At 43.2% G+C, this 19,195-nt stretch overlaps 1 protein-coding gene across 1 annotated transcript; it reads right to left on the bottom strand.

Annotated features, from left to right (window-relative positions):
* Window positions 1-3,231: 3,231 nt before the first annotated feature.
* Window positions 3,232-18,493, bottom strand: gxylt2 (glucoside xylosyltransferase 2). Its single transcript, XM_084464681.1, has 7 exons — window positions 18,118-18,493; window positions 12,829-13,030; window positions 10,667-10,798; window positions 9,270-9,521; window positions 6,858-6,981; window positions 5,297-5,469; window positions 3,232-4,547 (listed from the first exon to the last, which is right to left on the bottom strand). Exons 1-7 carry the CDS (start codon window positions 18,393-18,395, stop codon window positions 4,371-4,373), a joined length of 1,338 nt encoding a protein of 445 aa, XP_084320807.1. The 5' UTR covers window positions 18,396-18,493; the 3' UTR covers window positions 3,232-4,370.
* Window positions 18,494-19,195: the final 702 nt, after the last annotated feature.

The raw sequence follows: 19,195 nt of genomic DNA, 5'->3' as shown, positions 1-19,195 counted from the left end.
ACACACACACACACACGCAGCTCTCCCTCCTCTATGGTAAACACACAAGAGACAAGACAAGACACGGGCTCTCTTTTTTTTTTTTTAAACACGCCGTGTTTGTTGGATTCGTGTGTCTGATTTAACTAAGCGATTGTCATGAATGACTCTTTCTCTCTCTCTCTCTCTCTCTCTCTCTCTCTCTCTCTCTCTCTCTCTCTCTCTCTCTCTCTCTCCCTCTCTATTCATGAATTAATAATAAGTCCATTCATAAGTTCACTGGGAACAACTTTGATCTGTACATGTAAAACGGGCTTTTGTTTTGCAATGAATTAAGAAACGGTGAATGCATTAATACCGGGTTAAATTAAAGGTCCTTTCTGCCGCAAGAGGGCACGAACTTGTTCGACTGTCGTGCCCGGGGCCTCCACTAGAGTACAGTTTGGGCCAGGGGACAATAAGTCTGAGTCATGAACTGATTTGCATCTAAATGTAGGGAAGTAAACCACGGTAAATCCATAATAAAAAATATCGCCGCTGTTTTCATTTAGTTTCAGTGTAGCTGGCCAAAAAAACTGTAAATATTTGCCTATGATGTGATAAATTGTCATGCAGATGTTATCAATTAGTCTGTGTTTGTGTACTCACTGGGGAGTGCGAACACGGCACGGTAGTACAAATAATGTATCTTGCTCACTATGTGATTCTTAATTCTATTATTATTATTAATAATGATAATAATATGTTTTCAGTAGCCATCTGCTGCCCCTAGCCTAGGATGTGGAGACACTAGCAATTCACGAATATCTCTGTTCTCTCTGTAATCTGGTACTTTATTTGAATACGACACAATTGCCAATACAGATCGTATTAAACACGTACACTGCAGGCTGGCAGTAAAGATTTGTGGAAGACTTGGAAGGCTGCTGTCCCCCATCACCATAGACCCAGATAACGGCTGGTGCTCCCGCACAACCGCAGCGTCCACCTCCAAAGACAAGCCGCAAGCTGCCCACTTCTTCCCGCTGCCCTTGTTTGACCTGAATCTATGCCTCAGCCCAGCAACAAAGCAAAGTCAACCCACATCCAGCCCACCTCATTTTAAATTCACTGCGCACATCTCTGAATGAGTTTTTTTTATTCTGAGTCTGTTCCTATACTCAGTATCTCTCCTCCTAGTGTCTACACCGTTCGAAGACTCCCCCTTCGCCCCCCCCCCTCCCCCTCCCCCCCCCCCAGTCTCCTTCTCCTGTGCCCTCTCCCATACTAATCTCATCACAGGATGTTCCCTATGCCACCAATAAACTCATTGATGTGTTGACAACACCCTCTCTCACTTAACATTTTTACTCAAGAAGCTTGGGCAGACGCGTGTTCAAGTAACATTTTTAGATAGAAAAAAAATCAAAGGAATGAAAAAATTAACAAAATCTGAAGAATAACAACCATGAAATAATACGTGATACTTAACAGTTTTGAGCTCCATAATAGGCTATTTGTACATTTGAACTATTGAACTATAAAAACATCAATGATGTACTTCTCTGATTCCTGGCAATCCCCTGTGTTCTGACAAACGGGTGCAAGGTCGTAGTACTATTTTGGACTTTTTCCTTGATCCCCAAATCTATTTGTAGTGATCTTCCTGTTGCTGCCCTCTGTGTTGGATCCTTTAAGGTCTACATAACTTATCCTCTGATGATGTGGGCTTCCTGTTCACTCTACTGTCACTACGATGCCTTGTTTACCACAGATGTTATCCTACTTGACCCAACCGTAAGCACAGAGGAGACACAAGCGGATAATTAATGACATGTTTTGGAGGAACTTGGCTGACAGTTCCAGCTGAAAGCTACTGCATTCAGTCCCCAAGTCCCCATACTCTACCTGTAGGTGTCCCTACCTGCTACTTCCATAAGTCATTTTGGATCAAAGTGGGTCTGCTAAATGAATAGTTGCATCTTCCATTCCAAAACGGTCATCCTGACTCATCCTGTCTCAGGACAATTACCCACAAATATTTCCTATTCCTTTCCAAAAATAAACCAAAATGGATCAATTGAAATTAAATCAAGCTTACGTCCCCTTTTTCGTTCTCCTCTTGCTTTATAACTCAAGCTATTCTCTCTCCTTCTGGGTCTCTCTCCCATTTCCTCAGAGATTTCCTTAATTTCACACTTGAAACCCATCTGCATCCTATGCCTCTCCTCCCAAATAGCTGAACTTCTGACCTACTTTAGGCATTTGGTGTGTTGCAACATTTCAATCTGGGATATGGTTGAAGGGTTCAAACAAGGCCCACAATGCTAATCACAACCCTCAGTTAAACACTAAATGAAAAGGGTAAATAGCAGGAATGTTGTTGTTAAAAGGAAGAAAACATGTTTTGGACTCGTTAAATATTTTCAATGTCAATTATGAAGGTTTTGTTCTTGGCTTTTGAATGGCAAACGTGGCCTGTATGTTTGACAATGCTCGGCACTTTGCTGTAGTTCAAGGTTTGAAAAATACTAATCACAAGTATATTATGTTAATTTAAGTGCTTTAAAAATGACATGTGTATGGGGGTCAGCTTTTTACTGCATTTTAAAAGGCAGCGTATTAAAAAGCCATTCCAGACATACTATCACGGAGTGGCTGAGCAGCATGCTGCCCCTGGGCTCTATCGGTTTTGCTCTGTTGCGTTTCACCAATTCCCTGGACAACTATTCTACAAAATGGTATCCATCTCGTTAAAATGTATTCAGATATCATATTACAGCCGCCAGGGGTGGACTTTAAATTCCTTCAGGGGATTGTCGGACAATCTATTGCATTTTCATGGCAATTTAAATCATTTTTTTCCGGTCATATTAAAATTATACTCGCGCAGTTATGTTGCCTAACATCAACGAGTGCAATCAGAATTTAGCCAACAACGGCTCATATACTTGAAACGGCGATGATATGGGAAAAAAGATTGGTGAAGGATGCTTTGATCCGTTTTTACTTGGCTGTGCTAAATTTAATTAGACTTGAGTTAAATTGTTATGGATACCTATCCCCAAGGGCACTTAGCAAGTGTTAAAAAGTATTCATACAAAAATAATATTTGTAGTATGTTAACAAACATGCTTGTGTTATGCCAATTTACACTGTACCATATACAAAAAAAAATGACATACCATGAATTGGCTATAACCATAGGAAGATCCTTTGTCATTATATTTAAAAAAACATGACCACACCAATCTACAAATTAAGTTAATCCTTTATTTTAAAACACTAATATAGTTGAATGCACTTCAATTTTCCATTCCCCATTTTGAATAATTTTCAACAACAATATTCTCAACAACAACTCTGTTAACAAAGGTATCTTTGCATGGACATGCAGTGTGTATAATAAACATAAAATGGAAATGCAATAACAATTAACATGGCACAAAGTATTTTGTTTGTTCACTTATTTTATGATAGCACTTTATTATTCATAGTATTATTATTATACACTTGTCGGTTTAGAATTATGGTTGGACAAATATTGAATAAAAGCTCACCCAAAAGTCCTTAATTGTAGTTTTTCATCAAAATGTTGATCTGAAAGTGCATTTTAACATTCTGTGTGTAACATCATAACACCACATTTTCCTCTTCGGCTTCTATTGATTGTAATACTGTCAGTGGCGGTCAGAGATTCCAAAACAGAGTCACACAAAAGACAAGTTATCGATTGGAGAAAATTTCACATCTTTAAAAAAAAGAAAAGGAGATGTGTACTCATGAAGTACTACTTGAAGTTGTAAATCTTACCAATTCTCTGTTGAACTTTGCTCGGTCACCAATGCTCAATGAAATAAAATGAGTAGAAAACTAAACAGAAAACACACAAAAAAAAGCAAATACCTTAATCTGCATTCAAATAAGAAACATTTATATCCAACTTCCACTGGATAAAATGGTAGCAACTTACATTTCGTACTGCCTTCATTAAATCAGGCTGGCATATGTCTTCACGTCTTCACATATTTTTGTCACTGTGCACAATATTATCATTCAATAAGGCAACTCCTATTCGACTGCACCACTGACCAGCACTGTGTGCATGTGTGTTTACCATAGGAGTAATAACCCTATCAATGACAAGAAGCAATCCTGAGGCTTGCATTGCCATTTAAAAAATGAGTGTCAGGAATCGGGCGCAATACACAGCGAGAACACAAGAGAGAATTATTCAGAGTTCAATATGCCCGAGCCTCCCCCTTCTTCTGAGAACTTCTGGCGTTAAAATCCCCAGGAGAGAAATGGTCCTTTATGGTGATAGAAAAATAGAGAGCGAAAGTTAAAGGCCCAGGCGGGGTAGGTCCGCTCTCTCCATGGGTAGCGGGGGGGGGTGTGTCCATCCCAGTCGCTCAGTGGTGCGGTCGCACGTGGCGGACCACCTTCAGCTCGTACACTTTCCTCATGGTCTTCTCCACCTGCTTGAGGAAGACCTGCGGTATGCGACCGCACAGGGTGTTGACCGTGTCCAGAAACTTGGTCTGGATGGGGTAGAACAGCGACTGGAAGAGGTTGTCCTCCAATGGGAACTGTAGAAAGGGAAGAGAAGAGAAGAGAAGGGCGGTAGAGAGGTAGAGAGAGAAGGAAATAAATACATAATGAAACACAGCGGAGGATGTCAGTGGAGTTGTGGTGCAGAAGCTGGTGGTTTCCTTGATGTGGCAAAAATAATCCCATGGTTAATGTTATTGGCAACATTCCTAAGAGGAAGATGGCTGGTTTTAATTCAGAAATGACTGCTGCACTGGTCCTAAAGAAGCTTAATCACAGGGAAGTAGAAGTAACGCTGACCACTGCCAGGAAATGAACCCAACATTATAATACCAAGCCCAATTATTAAATATGCGGGGGGAAATGAAAACCCAGAGATGAAAAGACAAAACAGAATAATAAAAACAATATGCCGTGTTGGGTTATTCCAGGCTGACTCTAGTGTTTGGCACTGAATGGTGAAATCAATTTGGTCAACTTTTCCATGTTCTGTGCAAACTATTCAGCGGTTTTTTATACTCTTTATGATTGTCTTTAGTGGGAGAATACACAAAATATAATTATTTTTACAAAAAGGGAATGCGGTGTACTTTTTCACGTCTTGCGGCACCCGTTGGTCAGCGTGGATGCAATCAAAAAAGACGGCATCCTATTGTCCACCAAAAATAACATGTTCTTATGTTATATTTGACCAAACGTTTCCCATCGTCCGTCCCGTTTCTCCGGTTTCGCCGGGACCCATTGTTCCTCAAAATCACAAAACAACTACGCCTCTCGTCTCACTTACATCCCGTATTGCGTCGTAAATCACTTTGAAGGCCGGCTGCTTGTCGTCGTGGTAGACGCCGCGGTTGCCGTGCAGAATCGAGACCCCCTCCTCCTCTGCCGCCTTACAGTTGCTGCCGTACATGCAGTGGTCTGGCCTGTAGTTCCACAGGCAGGGGAAGGTGAAGAGACACTCTAAGAAAAGAGAGTGAGAGAGAGAGAGAGAGAGAGACAGAATGAGAGTGAGAGAATGAGAGAGAGACAGAATGAGAGAGAGACAGAGAGAGACAGAATGAGAGAGAGAGACAGAGAGAGAGAGAGAGAGAGAGAGAGAGAGAGAGAGAGAGAGAGAGAGAGAGAGAGAGCGAGAGAGAGCGAGAGCGAGAGAGAGAGATGTTTAAACATCACCCATCATCACATACACATTAAGTCCCAAGCCAAGTTCAGTCAATATATTACAAATGAATGGATGATAAAAAAAGGCTTTGGCTTGTTTGCGAGTGGCATGGACGGATTTAACTTGTCTGTCATTCTTGGGCAGGCCCGTTTCATTACATTGTGTTGTGTTTCTTAGGAATGTTTTTCATCACACCCTTGACCGAAATAAAACCCCTAACATTGTGCTGTGTCTTCTTAGCGCAGACTATGCTGAGCAAGCGACGGATGAAGAGAGAGATCAGTCGAATCCTTCACACGTTGACATGTTGATACAGAATTTGAAAAGCATCCCAAAAGCTTTTACCTCTAGATAAATATATGTCAAGGGTGGATTTACTGCTTTTGATAAAAGAGAGGCAATTAAATGCTGCAACCCAAATAAATACGGTAACACTATTGTACACAATCACGACCACAGTGCTGTTTTCAGGCAAATATTGCCAAAGTGAACTTACCACAGGGTTATGCGTTTACAGATTTGTATTCATGCTACAGGCTGCTGCACCAACTGTCCTTTTACATGATTAAGAATTAAAACAGCGCTGGGCTACAAATGTTCACACATGACCAAAGAGATTGGAGCCAGCACTTTCCCCACCTCTAGTTTAACCGAAAACGTTGATTCAGCAAATAGGAATGTACTGACATTTATCAATGTTCAACCCTGCAATACATTAAGACATTGAAAGTATATGTGGGCAATAAGTCTCTGGAATCGATGTGTAGGCAAGTATTTCATTATTTCATTTACAATTCTGCAAAATGCTTTATCACCAGTTATAACACCATTAAATGCTCATACTTATTCCTCATTGTATGGTATTATTTTGTCATGGCAGTCCATGGGACACTTTTGTAGAAACAGCTATTTTGACGAATCCTCCTGCTCTCCTCATCGGTTCATGTTGAGAAGTGTGTGTGTGTGCGTGAGCGTGCGTGCGTGTGCGTGTGCGAAAAAGGGATCGCAAGAGTTGGGAAGAGCGAGATAGAGGGCGAGAGGGCGGGAGGGAGGCACATGAAGACAGAAAGAGATGGAGAAAGGGCGAGAGAGAGGGAGACAGACAGACAGACAGACAGACAGACAGACAGACAGACAGATATCGAGGGTTGTCCTACACAGCAACAAGCTGCAGACAGACGCCCACCTGGGTTGTAGTGGAAGATGATGTTGAGGAGGTCCTGGTCGCCCCAGGTGATGTGGTTCTTGTACTTCTGGTAGAGAGGGTGGAGGAGGTCCTCCCAGGAGAGGCCATCGGGGATCATGCTATTCTGAAATAAGACACCAGGTACTTTATTAAACCTGGACGGGAATGCCAACAAGGATTACTCTCATTTCTCTCTCTTCCTTTCTCTCGGCTCTCTTGTTTTCCTCTGTCTCTCTCTACCCTGTTTTCCTCTTTCTCTACCCTTCTAACCCCCCCCTCTCTCTCTCCCTATCCAACCCCTCCTCTCTGTACCTCCATCCATCCATCCATCCCTTCCTTGCCCTCCAGAGCTGCTTCACTTTTTGACAACCTCGGGTTTGTATAAGAGAATATAAGTGAGTGAGAGTGAGTGAGTGAGTGAGTGAGTTTCCGTTTCTGCTCCCAAGTCGCAGTTTACTGCCTGGCAAGCCGCCAAACCCTCCTCGGCGCTGGGATGTGAGCGTGGCAATTGCAACGCCTCAATCAAAGGCTGCTGAGAGTCCTCAGTCCCTTTGAAACAGAGTCAGGCTCCGAGCCAAGATTAAACTCTAAATAAAACCTCTACGGCTATCCTGGAGGGACGAGGATAAACCGTTCGCTTGAGCTTTACTTCTAATTAAGAGTGCATTTTAAGATGGCTTTTAATAAACAGTATCATACTGTATCATGTATTTTACAGTATCATGTATTTTTTAAAACCTACAACCTAACCTTAAAGTCTGTGTTGCAGGTTAACCGGAACTTTCGATTAAGGGGTAAATAAAGCACTCAAAATATGTACAGTATATCATTTATAAAATGTCTCCAAAATAGTGTTAAAGTCAAGTTTTTGTCGTTTTTTGGTAGTAACAGGTGTTATCTAACGCAACTCGGCGATGACGTCACGTTGGGGAGACGTGGCGGAAGGTAGCCTCAGCCTATTACTAGAACTATGGCGTCTGGGATGAGGAAGAGATGGCAAGAACCACAAAAAATAATATATAATAATATATAATAATAATAATATGTATGATGGCCCACAGCCGTATAATTTCGAACCTGTCAGACGTGAGGGGGCGAATGAGGAATTGCTGAGAACTGACGGCCGTCAAAGCCGATTAAATGCATGGTCAGAGGAGAATGTGGAGTGGAGAGCTGCTATTATTTAGCAACGCAGCAACTGGAGCTAGTCTATGAACAGCAGTGCATAAAATAACAACACTTTTTTTTTTTTTACTGTCAATTAATAGCACCGAGTAAAAGTCAACGTTTTCTTTATATCTAGTGACAGTGATTATGTTGTTAGTTCAGATAGTACCAGTAAACTTCAGAAGATCTAGAAACAGAAGGCATAATGCTAGCTATGGGCTAACTTACCAGTCCCACCTGTGAAATTCCCCCCCAGATAATCCCTAATTAAATCTTTCCCCCCAACATTGTAAATACATTTCCGATTAGTTATCCCACGTTTTGATGGTAGCCCACTAGCTCCAGTAACAACATCTTTGCCTAGTGTTTATTTCTAAGCTTTTACCCAGTGTGCGAAATACCCATCAATATTCGGGTACCCATCTCCCGATTGTTGGGCAATACCAATCAATTTTTTTTTCCCTCAATATATTTATCTATATACATCTATCAACACATGTGTCTAGTTTTAATGTGATGTCTTGTGTGTATGTCCAGTCAGACTTGTTGTTCTGTGTGGTCTTGTACTGTCCTGTGTGAGCCGAATCACCAAAATGAATTCCCGACGATTTGTGTTGTATGGCAATAATAAAGACTTGACTAGGCTATCTATCTATCTATCTATCTATCTATCTATCTATCTAATCTGCTGAACACTCTCTTACTAGTCTCTACTCTCAAGGGCCTCGATGGGGCTTCGGTCTGTCGTCTCCCCAACGTGACGTCATGCAGTGCATTGTGGGGGAAATGAGAATCAATTGCAAACCGCTAAAATCGTACCTACTTTTTCGTATTAAATTCTGTTTTGTGATACCCAACAACGTCAAATACAATTGGATAACCGTTTAAATGTTAATTACCAACAAGCAAATTGCGCAAATTCGTTGGAAAATTGAACCCTGCAACACAGACTTTAAGGGATGAAAATCAACTAAACTACTTTAGCTTCACCAATGTTTTAATAATAGTTACCATTTTAAGACTGTTACCATTAAGATTGACTGTTCAGTCATTTAGCAGGCCCTTTTATCTTAAGTTAACTTTCAGTAAGCAAGAGCAGCTAGGGGTTTGCCTGCAGCTCATCCAACACTGGGGATCAAACCCTGTACCCCCACACTGACTGCGTCCCCCCCCCCCCGGGATGCAGCTGCTTTTAAAAAACAGCAGATGTGTGAGTAAAAAGCGGACACGGGACGGAGTACGTACTTTGAACACCGTGCTGCGGATCCTGGTGAGGTTCATCAGCATGACCCCGGAGTTGACCCCGGTGACCCCGTAGAAGGGGTGGCGTGCGAAGCGGCTGTACCAGCCGATCTTGGGCACCTCGTGCTCCGGGGCCATGGCGGCCAGCTGGGTGCTGTTGAACTCCTTGAGGAAGGCCCAGATGTCGTCCATGGGTCTGAGGAACAGCACGTCCGTGTCCACGTACAGCAGCGAGTCCACCTCCTTGAGGATTACCTAAGGGGGAGAGGGGGGGGGGGGCCGAGAAGTCCAAGGGTTAGGGCCAGAGCCGTAGTCAAGATGAGTCCAAGACCAGGGCATCTCAAGTTGGAGTCAAGAACGAGTCCAAAGCGGGTTCTGTCCAATCAAAACAGAGACTAAGAGGTTTAAGTCCGATTCAAGACAAGGTCCAAATGAGAGAGACAGTCAGGATCATTTTGCACGATTACTTGTGATGATCAAAAAGCAAGTGCAGTGAAACAACACTGTAGGATCAAATCAGGCCATATTATTTACTTTAAGTAGAGCCATTTCACTTAATATCCTACTCAATGCTCTCCAAAGAAAAAACTGCATGCAACCCCCACCCCGAGGGTGTTGTACCGTACTTGTGATGATCAAAAAGCAAGTGCAGTCTAACCGCAGTGTAGTATCAAATGAGTTCATATCGTATACTTTAAGTATAGCCTTTTCACTTAAAAGTCTCATAAAGCTGAAGGGAATGAAAACGATGAGCAGCATGGATCATGCATCGGCGCAGAGCACACAGCCGTTATGTCGCTTTTGTTAAAAATGCCTAAATAGTATTAGTAAATATGAAAGACCAAGCACTGCTAAATTTCATTGACTGGTGGATCAAGTCAGAAAATTGTCCTCAGACGACAACGATAACGAAGAAACAATGAAATTATTTAAAAAATGTGCCAAACCAATCTCAACGTGTGTGATATTCATACAGGAGCATGTGTGTGTTCATTTCCTTGGAGCAACGGAAAAATGTGAATTGATTTGTAATATGTCTGCAGGAAGTCAATTACATGGTGACTTAGCGGGTTCACATGTCAATTCAAAGCAGGAAAAAAAAAAGAGACAAGAAATCAATGGCTCCAGCGAGGCCTTAATCAAATAACATTATTGGTCACCGTAGCCTGCTTATTTGTTCCAATATTGACTATTAAATAATCAATTTGAAAAAGGACATAAATTCAATGGATTGGCTGTTTAAACAACCATGGTGCTGAATGCTGGCGGTAAGTAGTCTATGAGGACTTTCACATTCAGTTCCCCCCCCCCGACCCAGCTAGCGTAAAGACCCAGGACGGCCGCTAGGTGAATATGGCGAATATTGGACGGCTGGATGTACAGCAGCGCGTCTGCCTTACAGGGAGGAAGAGCCTCTGAGCAGCACAGGGCTTGAACAGCTTCTTCCACTCTTCTTGGTTGCCCACGGAGAAGGTGATCGGGTAGATCTGGTACTGGAACTTGGCTGCGACGGACCTAGGCCACTGGCCCAGCTGAAAAACACAAGTATCTGTCAGACGGGGGAAAGCGTGTAGGCGAGCACTGTGGAATCACAAAGGTTCAATCTGTGGTCCAGCTGTGTCCTAAACATGAATGTCCTTCTGATATGGTCATATAATTGTACAATGCACGCATACATGCATTCATTTTGCAAAATTGTCAAAATAAGCACATTTTGAAACTTTCAATTTTAAAAAGGCACAACGTGTAAGATTTCAACCAGCTCATCGCTTTAAATAACCTGGACATATATGTCTGCAGTCTACCTTAAGTCATCCCTGAGCAACATGCCCAGCCCCTACACGCATTAATGTCATGCATCTAAGAAAAATCACATTTATGGAGATGTGATTTTTCCTAAATATAAAGAAAATATAATTAGTTGAATTGTCCAGATAGCCTGGATAGCCATCGGGAGTTTAACCTAACACCTCGTGTAAAGTCCAGAGAATTCCCGAAATACGGGAAATACAAAGAAATTAAGAAATAAAAAAAATAAAAAGAGATTTGTTAACATCTGTCTGTTAGGGCGAATGCTGAAATCGTAAGACAGATACAAGGAACTGCAAGACACTCGACGGTTTAGGACGTAGATGTGTTGTACATAAAACACTGCGACTTCCGCTGCATACTTTTAGAGTCACGTCGTGCCTCCTTCACACCCCAGGTTGGCAGAAAAGGCAGTCGAACCGATTTGGTCACGGCCGATTCAACACGTGCAATCGGCTGAAAAGAACACAGACGGCTTGAAAATATCACGACGGCTTTTGACGACGGCCAATCGCAACAGCACACACCAAACAGACTCAGGTCACCGAGCTCGCCAAGACTGTCCCGACGACCGATAACCTGGTTGGTGTGTCCAGGCCTTAAGATTATCTCCAGTACGTCTGGTGCAGCTTTCGTTGTGTGGTGTGTGTGTGTGAACGGGCAATTCCCGATCATCTCCGGACCTGACTCTCCAAAGTTCAACTGGAGTTCATGTGTGAAAGGCCTACTGCTGGTTTATGGTGTGTGGAAGGAATTGGCAAGTTTGGTCACTGACACGCTTTTCAAGAATATCAAAGTGCCCCTTTTTGCAGCTGTGTTTACATAAGCCCTCCACACATACCCCCCCACACACACACACCTACACCAGGGTGTTGACTAGAAACGACCCTTCCATTTCCAATTCCATTTGGATTTCTCAAAGTGTTCCTGTCAAAACTTCCACCAACAGTGCATAAGCTGGCACAACACAGACTTTTAGTTTTTGAAAGATTCTCATTGTGATTAAACAAGAGGTAAAAGGCTAGCCATAAATAGATCAAAAAGGAGCATTTCACTGTCATCCTGATTTTTTTTTCAGTCCATGAAGAGCTCCCCACAAGCCCAGTTTGCACACACATAGAAAACACACATTTAAAAGAATCCCGTTGCGATCAACCAGCCAAAAAAAAAAAAAACAGACTGCTAACAAGATAACCAGCCATAAAAAAAATAAAAAAACCCACGTGGGCGAGTGGTGCTGTGAAGGTGACTCCGGAGCGAGCAGACACCCGGGGGAAAGAGAGCGATCAGAACGTGATGCATTACACTCCCGATAAAAAAATAAAATAAAATAAATAAAAATAAAAAGAGGTTCAAAGGCCTGAACGGCATTAAGAGAGACAAGCACAAGTAAATCCCCTGTGATGTCCTTCGTCGCCCAGCAGGGGAGGACGGGCTGGCAGGAGGAGGATGGAGGGCAGTTTATCGTGTTCCAGCTCAAAGCCCCGTCGAGAGCCTGCCTGGGCTTGAAAGCATCTCGCCTCACGCACCCCTGCGGTGCTGTCGTGGTGGATGACATCAAGCTGCTGGGATTCACACACACCGCTGACGGATGATGAGACTGGACACGGTGCTTCTCTACCAGGAATAACCGCCCCCCCCCCACACCCCCGCACCCCTACTGTTTAAACGGGTAAAAAAACGCTTCCAGAAGATGTAAACAAGTTCCTGGCGTCTCACCGCGACCCCCTCGGCGGGGGGGGAGAGTACTCACCCCCTTCTCAAAGTGGGACGCCAGGGGGTCCTCGGCGAAGATGTGGAACTTGATCTTCTTGACGCTGAAGAGCAGAGCGGATTTGACCATGATGAGGGTCTCCTCCAGGCGGTCGCCGCAGGCCACCACCGCCAGGTGCATGAACTCCTCGGCGCGGCCGCGCCGGGCCCCCGGCCGCCCCCCGCCATCGCTCTTCAGTCTACTGAAGAAAAAAAAATAATAATAATAAAAGATTAATGAACGACGATAGAATCTCTCAGAGTCAAGAGGAGCACATCTCCGGTTCAAACCGTCAATCACCCGTCGTCGCCGTCGTCGTCGTCGACGGGTTCGCCTTTTGAAGAAGGGCCCCCGTCTCTCTTGCGGGACGTGCTGCAGCACTGACAGCTCCTTAACGGGTTTATGCGGACCGAGGCAGCTGAAACGTGAGGACGTGCCGACCCAGAGGAATTCCAGACGTGGCACATCACCGCGGTCTTGACAAACATATGTGACGCCCCCCCCCCCCAAAATAATTCCTACGAAGACACGACTCTTACTGCCTGTAATGTTCCCCAAATAGCCGTCCCCCCGCCCGCCTCACTCACAAAACCTCCTTGATGCTTTTCCCACAGGCTTCAAGGCTCTGTTCTCCCAAAAGGAGACGAGTTCAAAATGAAACTCTTCAACAGAAAAAAAAAAAACAACGAGTTGAATTGACAGATACTGGGCAGCAGCACAAAGCCCTGAGTCACCATCATGGAAAGCAGAACATTGGAACACAATTAGCTAGTCTTTTGTGTACATTACAAGCTGGAATTACGGCCCCTTCAAATAAACACTACCATTGGCAATGGATCCATATGGCTGACGTAATAATAAATCATTTGTAACAATCCCCCCCCCCCCCCCAAAAAAAAAAAAGGAACAAAACCATTACTTCATGAACAAATATTTTAAGATAAAAGACCAGATGAACACACTCCCTGGGCAAAAAGCGAATGAAAAATGTCCACGTGTACGAACAAAAGACAGAAAGATATAGAACAAAGAGGAGGATGGGGGAAGAGTAAAGTTGGACAGGTGGCCCCTGGGGCGTTCCACAGACGCGCCGCGCGGGGTTCTGCATGGCTGGGGGACGGTAATGAGAGACTGATTAGGATGAATGAGTAGGTGCCTAGAACTGTGGTACAAACCCCAAGGCCCATTCAAGGTCGCCAACTGCCACACACACACACACACACACACACACACACACACACACACACACACACACACACACACACACACACACACACACACACACACACACACACACACACACACACACACACACACACACACACACACACACACACACACACACACCCCTTCGTCTCCCCCCCTTGCGCTGAGAGAGGGATCCTCTTCTACGGTTGGTAACATGCAAACGGAGCGTTGTGTTTCTATTGGCTACTAAGCGAGGCATGTGCCGTGCAGATGTGTTGTGAAACTCCACATCATCTGGTAACAGTCAGCATCCCAGGCACCAAAGATATTATCGTTTATTTTCCTTTTTTTTATTTTATTTTCAAAAGGGGGGTTAGATACAGAACGGGCCTTATATCATTCCGATCTAATATCCTGTCGAATGGTTCGGATCGCTCCTGGATCTTCAGAGAGCTGGGAAAAAAAGCGGGAATGGTAAGGGGGGGGTGGGTTCGGGGTTCGAAGATTAACTTGATTTAAAAGACCGTTTGAGTATGCTTGCCCTCTCCAGAGAGAGATTGTACCAAACGTTTAACTTTAATGCCCACAATATATCAGCTGCGACTGGCGATATTTGGCGGGGGGTGGGGCCCATACAGAGGACACTATCCCAGTAGATGACAGAACAGCATTTAAACCTTTACCCTGACCTTGCTACCTCCGTGCCCTCCCCCTTACCCTCTCCGGGTGGAGCGAGCGAGATTAGAAACGGATACAGCGTCCACCCGTCCATCCAAAGTGCTTCTGATGAGACATGAAGGGGAGTCACTGATGCTATGATTCACGCATTGGTTCTGGACGTTGCTGGTGTTAAAAGGAAGAGCTCAATTAAAATGAATACACTGTATAAGTTCTTATCATTTTACATGTTAAAAAATATATTCAGGTAGGGCTGGGCGATTAATCGAATTTTGATTAATCGCGATTTCGATTTCAGAGTGAAACGATCACCAAACTAATATAATCGAGTTGAAACGATTTTTTTTTTATTTATAGAAATTGCAGAACAGCTGGATTCATATCTGGACATTATTTTCTATTTGACCATTTTGTGTATATTTTTAAGGGGAAATTTCGAAGTTCTCATTTACAAAGTGTTTTTTTTGGAGAGAAATTATGAATAAATCCATCATGTTTTCAAACTCAAAAATAATCGTTTGAATAATCGAGATTGCAATATTGACCAAAATAATCGTGATTATGATTTTTTCTCCATAATCAAGCAGCCCTATATTCAGGCATATGTTGATAAACCTTAAATCCTTCGTAATACAGGCCTAGACCTCCATGTTTCAAACAATGTAACAATTAATTACAAGAAAATGCACATTTCTCCATTGAAAAACAAGCGACGGGCCATGCTGATGCTAAAACATTCAGGACCATTGAATATATTTCTTTCTTTCATTCAATACCAATATTTCTTGTTCCTTGGCAGCATGGTTTTGTTTATTGCCATCACCAACTAGCGCCACTCCCCCGCCAAAGCCTGTCTTAGTACAGATATAACTGCCATCGCGCGAGGGCCAATTAAGTGACTACCGGCTACATCGATAGACCCCGTCCCAGTCAGGGAGTTATGGCATGGAGTCCTATAGGGGAACGTTTGTATAAGTGTCTAATGTCACGTTAATAGAGGGGGTCGGTTACCCTGAAGCCTCTTATAATTGACGGCGTTCTCTTCCAACACCACTGACTACGATGACGTGCTCTGAATATGGTTTGACAGGATAGTGTAGTGGCTCCCCTTCCAAAAAGGTTCGGGGTTTGACTTTCCCAGCCCTCTCATTCCCCACAGTGATGCCAGAACGAGATACCAAACCTAGCTGCTCATCAATGACATGTATCAGAATTAGGCCTGGGGCGATATGGCTGAAAGACGTATCACGATATAACTTGGATCATATTGATCGATATCGATAACTATTGATCTTTTTAATGACCTTAAAAGACTAGGAATTACCATGCTGGATTTAAACACTTCTGGTTAACACTTAATATGACCATCCACTGTTCTTCATTGATAAATACTCCAATGTCGACACAACAATGAAAAAAACTCAACTATTGTAAATAAGTATTGAACCGTGTTTGTGTAACAAACCCAGCTGCTAGATCCGGTGCTCCAGTCTCTTATCGATATATATTGAACATGTTTCATAATATTGATATTGATCAAAAGTCTATCACGATGCGATCATTTATTGATTTATTGCCTAATCAGAATTCAATGCAAGCGGCTTTGGATATAAGTTTCTTAATAGTGAAAAGTGATTCACAAAAACAGAAGATGATCATTGGGGGCCCTGGTGAACACCAACACACCCATGGTGTCTTTGTCTGCGGTGTCATAACACTACAATAAATGATGGCAATTATTATCTTGGGTGGACAGTGGCTGAAGCTCACCCTTGTATTTTTGGCCACAGGCACAGGAAATAGTGTCATGTGTCCAGAGGAAATGAGACAGCCACCGCGGGGGGGGGTATGGCGCAATGTGGTTTCATGTTAGTTGTGCTGCACAGGAAATCAGTCCACTGTTCAGATTTATACAAACCAAGTGTGTACATTCCTCGGGTCAAAAATAAACAAGCGTTCAGATGCACTCTGTGATGGTATTAATGTCATCTCTTCCTTGATTGCTTCGAGAAAAAAAAAAGCAATGTCTGGAAAAATGTATCAGTCGTTAACAGCTGCATTACTAGTAACCATCTTTTCTTTTTATGACACAAGACATAAGACTCCCAATTCTGGCAGGAAAAACCAAAACAATAAAACAGGGATTAGAGTTCCACCCCAGTTTAATTGTATTTTAACGAGAGGAGGTCATGTACAGTTGTGAGGGTTGTGTTTCCCCCCCAACCAAAGCAATTCTCCCTGTTGCGTATGCTGTGCCAAACACTGCTACGTGTTTTCCGTGGTCACCGGCGGTGACCCTCTCACCCCATCTCCCTTATCATCGGCGCGCACACCCGCTTGTGTGAGGAGGACGCTGAGGCCTGAATGCCTGGATGGCGTTTTATCTGCTCCACCAGTCTCCACAACATCCAAGAAAGAGGCTTTCGGAATAGAGCCGTCCCTCCCTTTCCCCCCCCCCCCCCCCCCCAGAACACACTTTGTTCCGTTACATTATCGTGGCATTCAGCCCAGAGGGAAACAAAGAGGCGCCGAGGAGGAGAGATGGAATTAGAAAAAGGTGGACATGAGTAAAAAAGCACAGGAACAGCCACGTCCCATTGTCCGCACGGCTGACAGGACTTTGATGTGGTGTGACTCAGTGGAGTCAGTGTAGTCTGTGCTGCTCCCATTCCTTGTCGTAGTCTCGTCCACAAACCAATGCAAAGCTTGTAATTCACACACACACACACACACACACACATCATCATCATCATGCAGGCCTATCTGCATTAACAGTAAGGTAACACATCAATCATAAATATGAATGAGTGGATGCATGGTCAATTCATTTTTCTTCATGACTAGATCCATTCTTCCTAATCATCATTATTGTTATTATTATTTATATTTCTACTATAGTTGTTGGTGTATTTTAAGGTGACCCCCGTGTCTTCACCATCAACAAGAGAGGTAGCCTACTTGATACAAACCAGGTCAATCTATTTGGCTGTCCGTGGAGAACTGGCTTTGATGTGATAGTTTGCAGTCCTCCTAAGCAGAGGAGGGGGAAAACGCAGCCAACAACTTGATGAAATCAGTAATGAGCTCACCCTGACCATGGAGGGGAGGAGTGGTTGAAGCCTTGTTTATTTGCAAGTTGTTTTAAAATCAGCAGCTGTTCCCTTGACAGCCCCATCAGTGGCTTCCCAGTGCCCTTGAGCATTTAATACGCTACACATGCTATGCTATCAATGGCAGAGAAATGCCCCGTTGGAGAATTTGCAGAAGCGATAGTCCAGTTCCTTTTTGCATTAGTTTCGACTACAAAGAACCGCAGCACAGAAGGTGAATGATGGAATGGTTGCCATACTTATCTGTTCAAAATGGTAACAGCATGGACATCATCTCTCAGCACTGCAAATGAGGATGCTATAAAATCCTCACCTCTTTGTATTAACGTTTGCCACTCTGTTGATACTGATCCCATTCTTTCGCTCCTTGGGTGCTGGCTCTGCTGCAGCAACATTAAGTTCATGGTGTTTTCTGTATGTGAACTTTGATGCTACCTTGTGTACAAGTTCCGATGGGGCAGATGGAGCAGAGTTGTCCTCTTTAACTTCTTTCAAGAACTGGTCGTCTGCAGAATTCCCACCGAAAAAGTACAAAAGTAGAAAAACTCCGAGACACACAGCGATTACAAATAGTTTGCAATGAATTCGCATTGTGAGACCGAGATCGGAAAGTTAAACGAGGGAAAGAAATCTCCTCTCATGGCTACAATTCGCGAAAAACGTAACGAGTTGACATTTTAATAGCGCTCCTCGACTGCATTAGCTGCAGACGACATTGAGTAAAGATGGATTTAGCGCAACCATGAAACATTTCAAGCGGAGGAGTGGCTTGCTCACTTCCCCGTAAGTCTCATGATAGACGCGCCGTGCTTTTCTGCGCCGTATTTAAACAGAGGAAAAATATATTACACATTTCTAGAGATACCGAGACGTTATGCAGCAGACTTTTAAGTAGTAGTTTAGTTTAGTTTTTTTTTAATTTTATTACGTTTTTAGTTATTTTTACGTACACTCACATTAACACGTTAATGTATGCGAGAGCTTTGCATGCATATTGTGTCCATTATAAGCCAATTTCAATATCCAAGAAAAAGAGACACAACAGGAAACTCAACAGGTGTGGATAATAGTATAATAGTATGGGATGTATAGTCTCTATACTCTTTATTCGTTTAGGATAATATGGTGTTCTACTCCCAGCCAAAACGTGCTTGGATGGATCCTCAATTTACAATTCACAACCTCCATGTAGGAATCCTCGCAGTTATCTCTCTCTTTGATCACGTGAATCTGAATTCACTGTGAATAAAAGTCAGTCACTACTAAATTACGCTTTTCGTAGTGTACCTACTTTACATCCATGTATCCCATTTCCATATATGATAACAAATCTAAATTGGAATAGTGAATGATGTAGACCTCAAACACACATACTTATCATACGTTTCATT

Source organism: Micromesistius poutassou (assembly GCF_964030765.1).
Source record: "Micromesistius poutassou genome assembly, chromosome: 2".
Taxonomy (NCBI): domain Eukaryota; kingdom Metazoa; phylum Chordata; class Actinopteri; order Gadiformes; family Gadidae; genus Micromesistius; species Micromesistius poutassou.
This window is presented reverse-complemented; position numbering and strand designations above follow the sequence as displayed.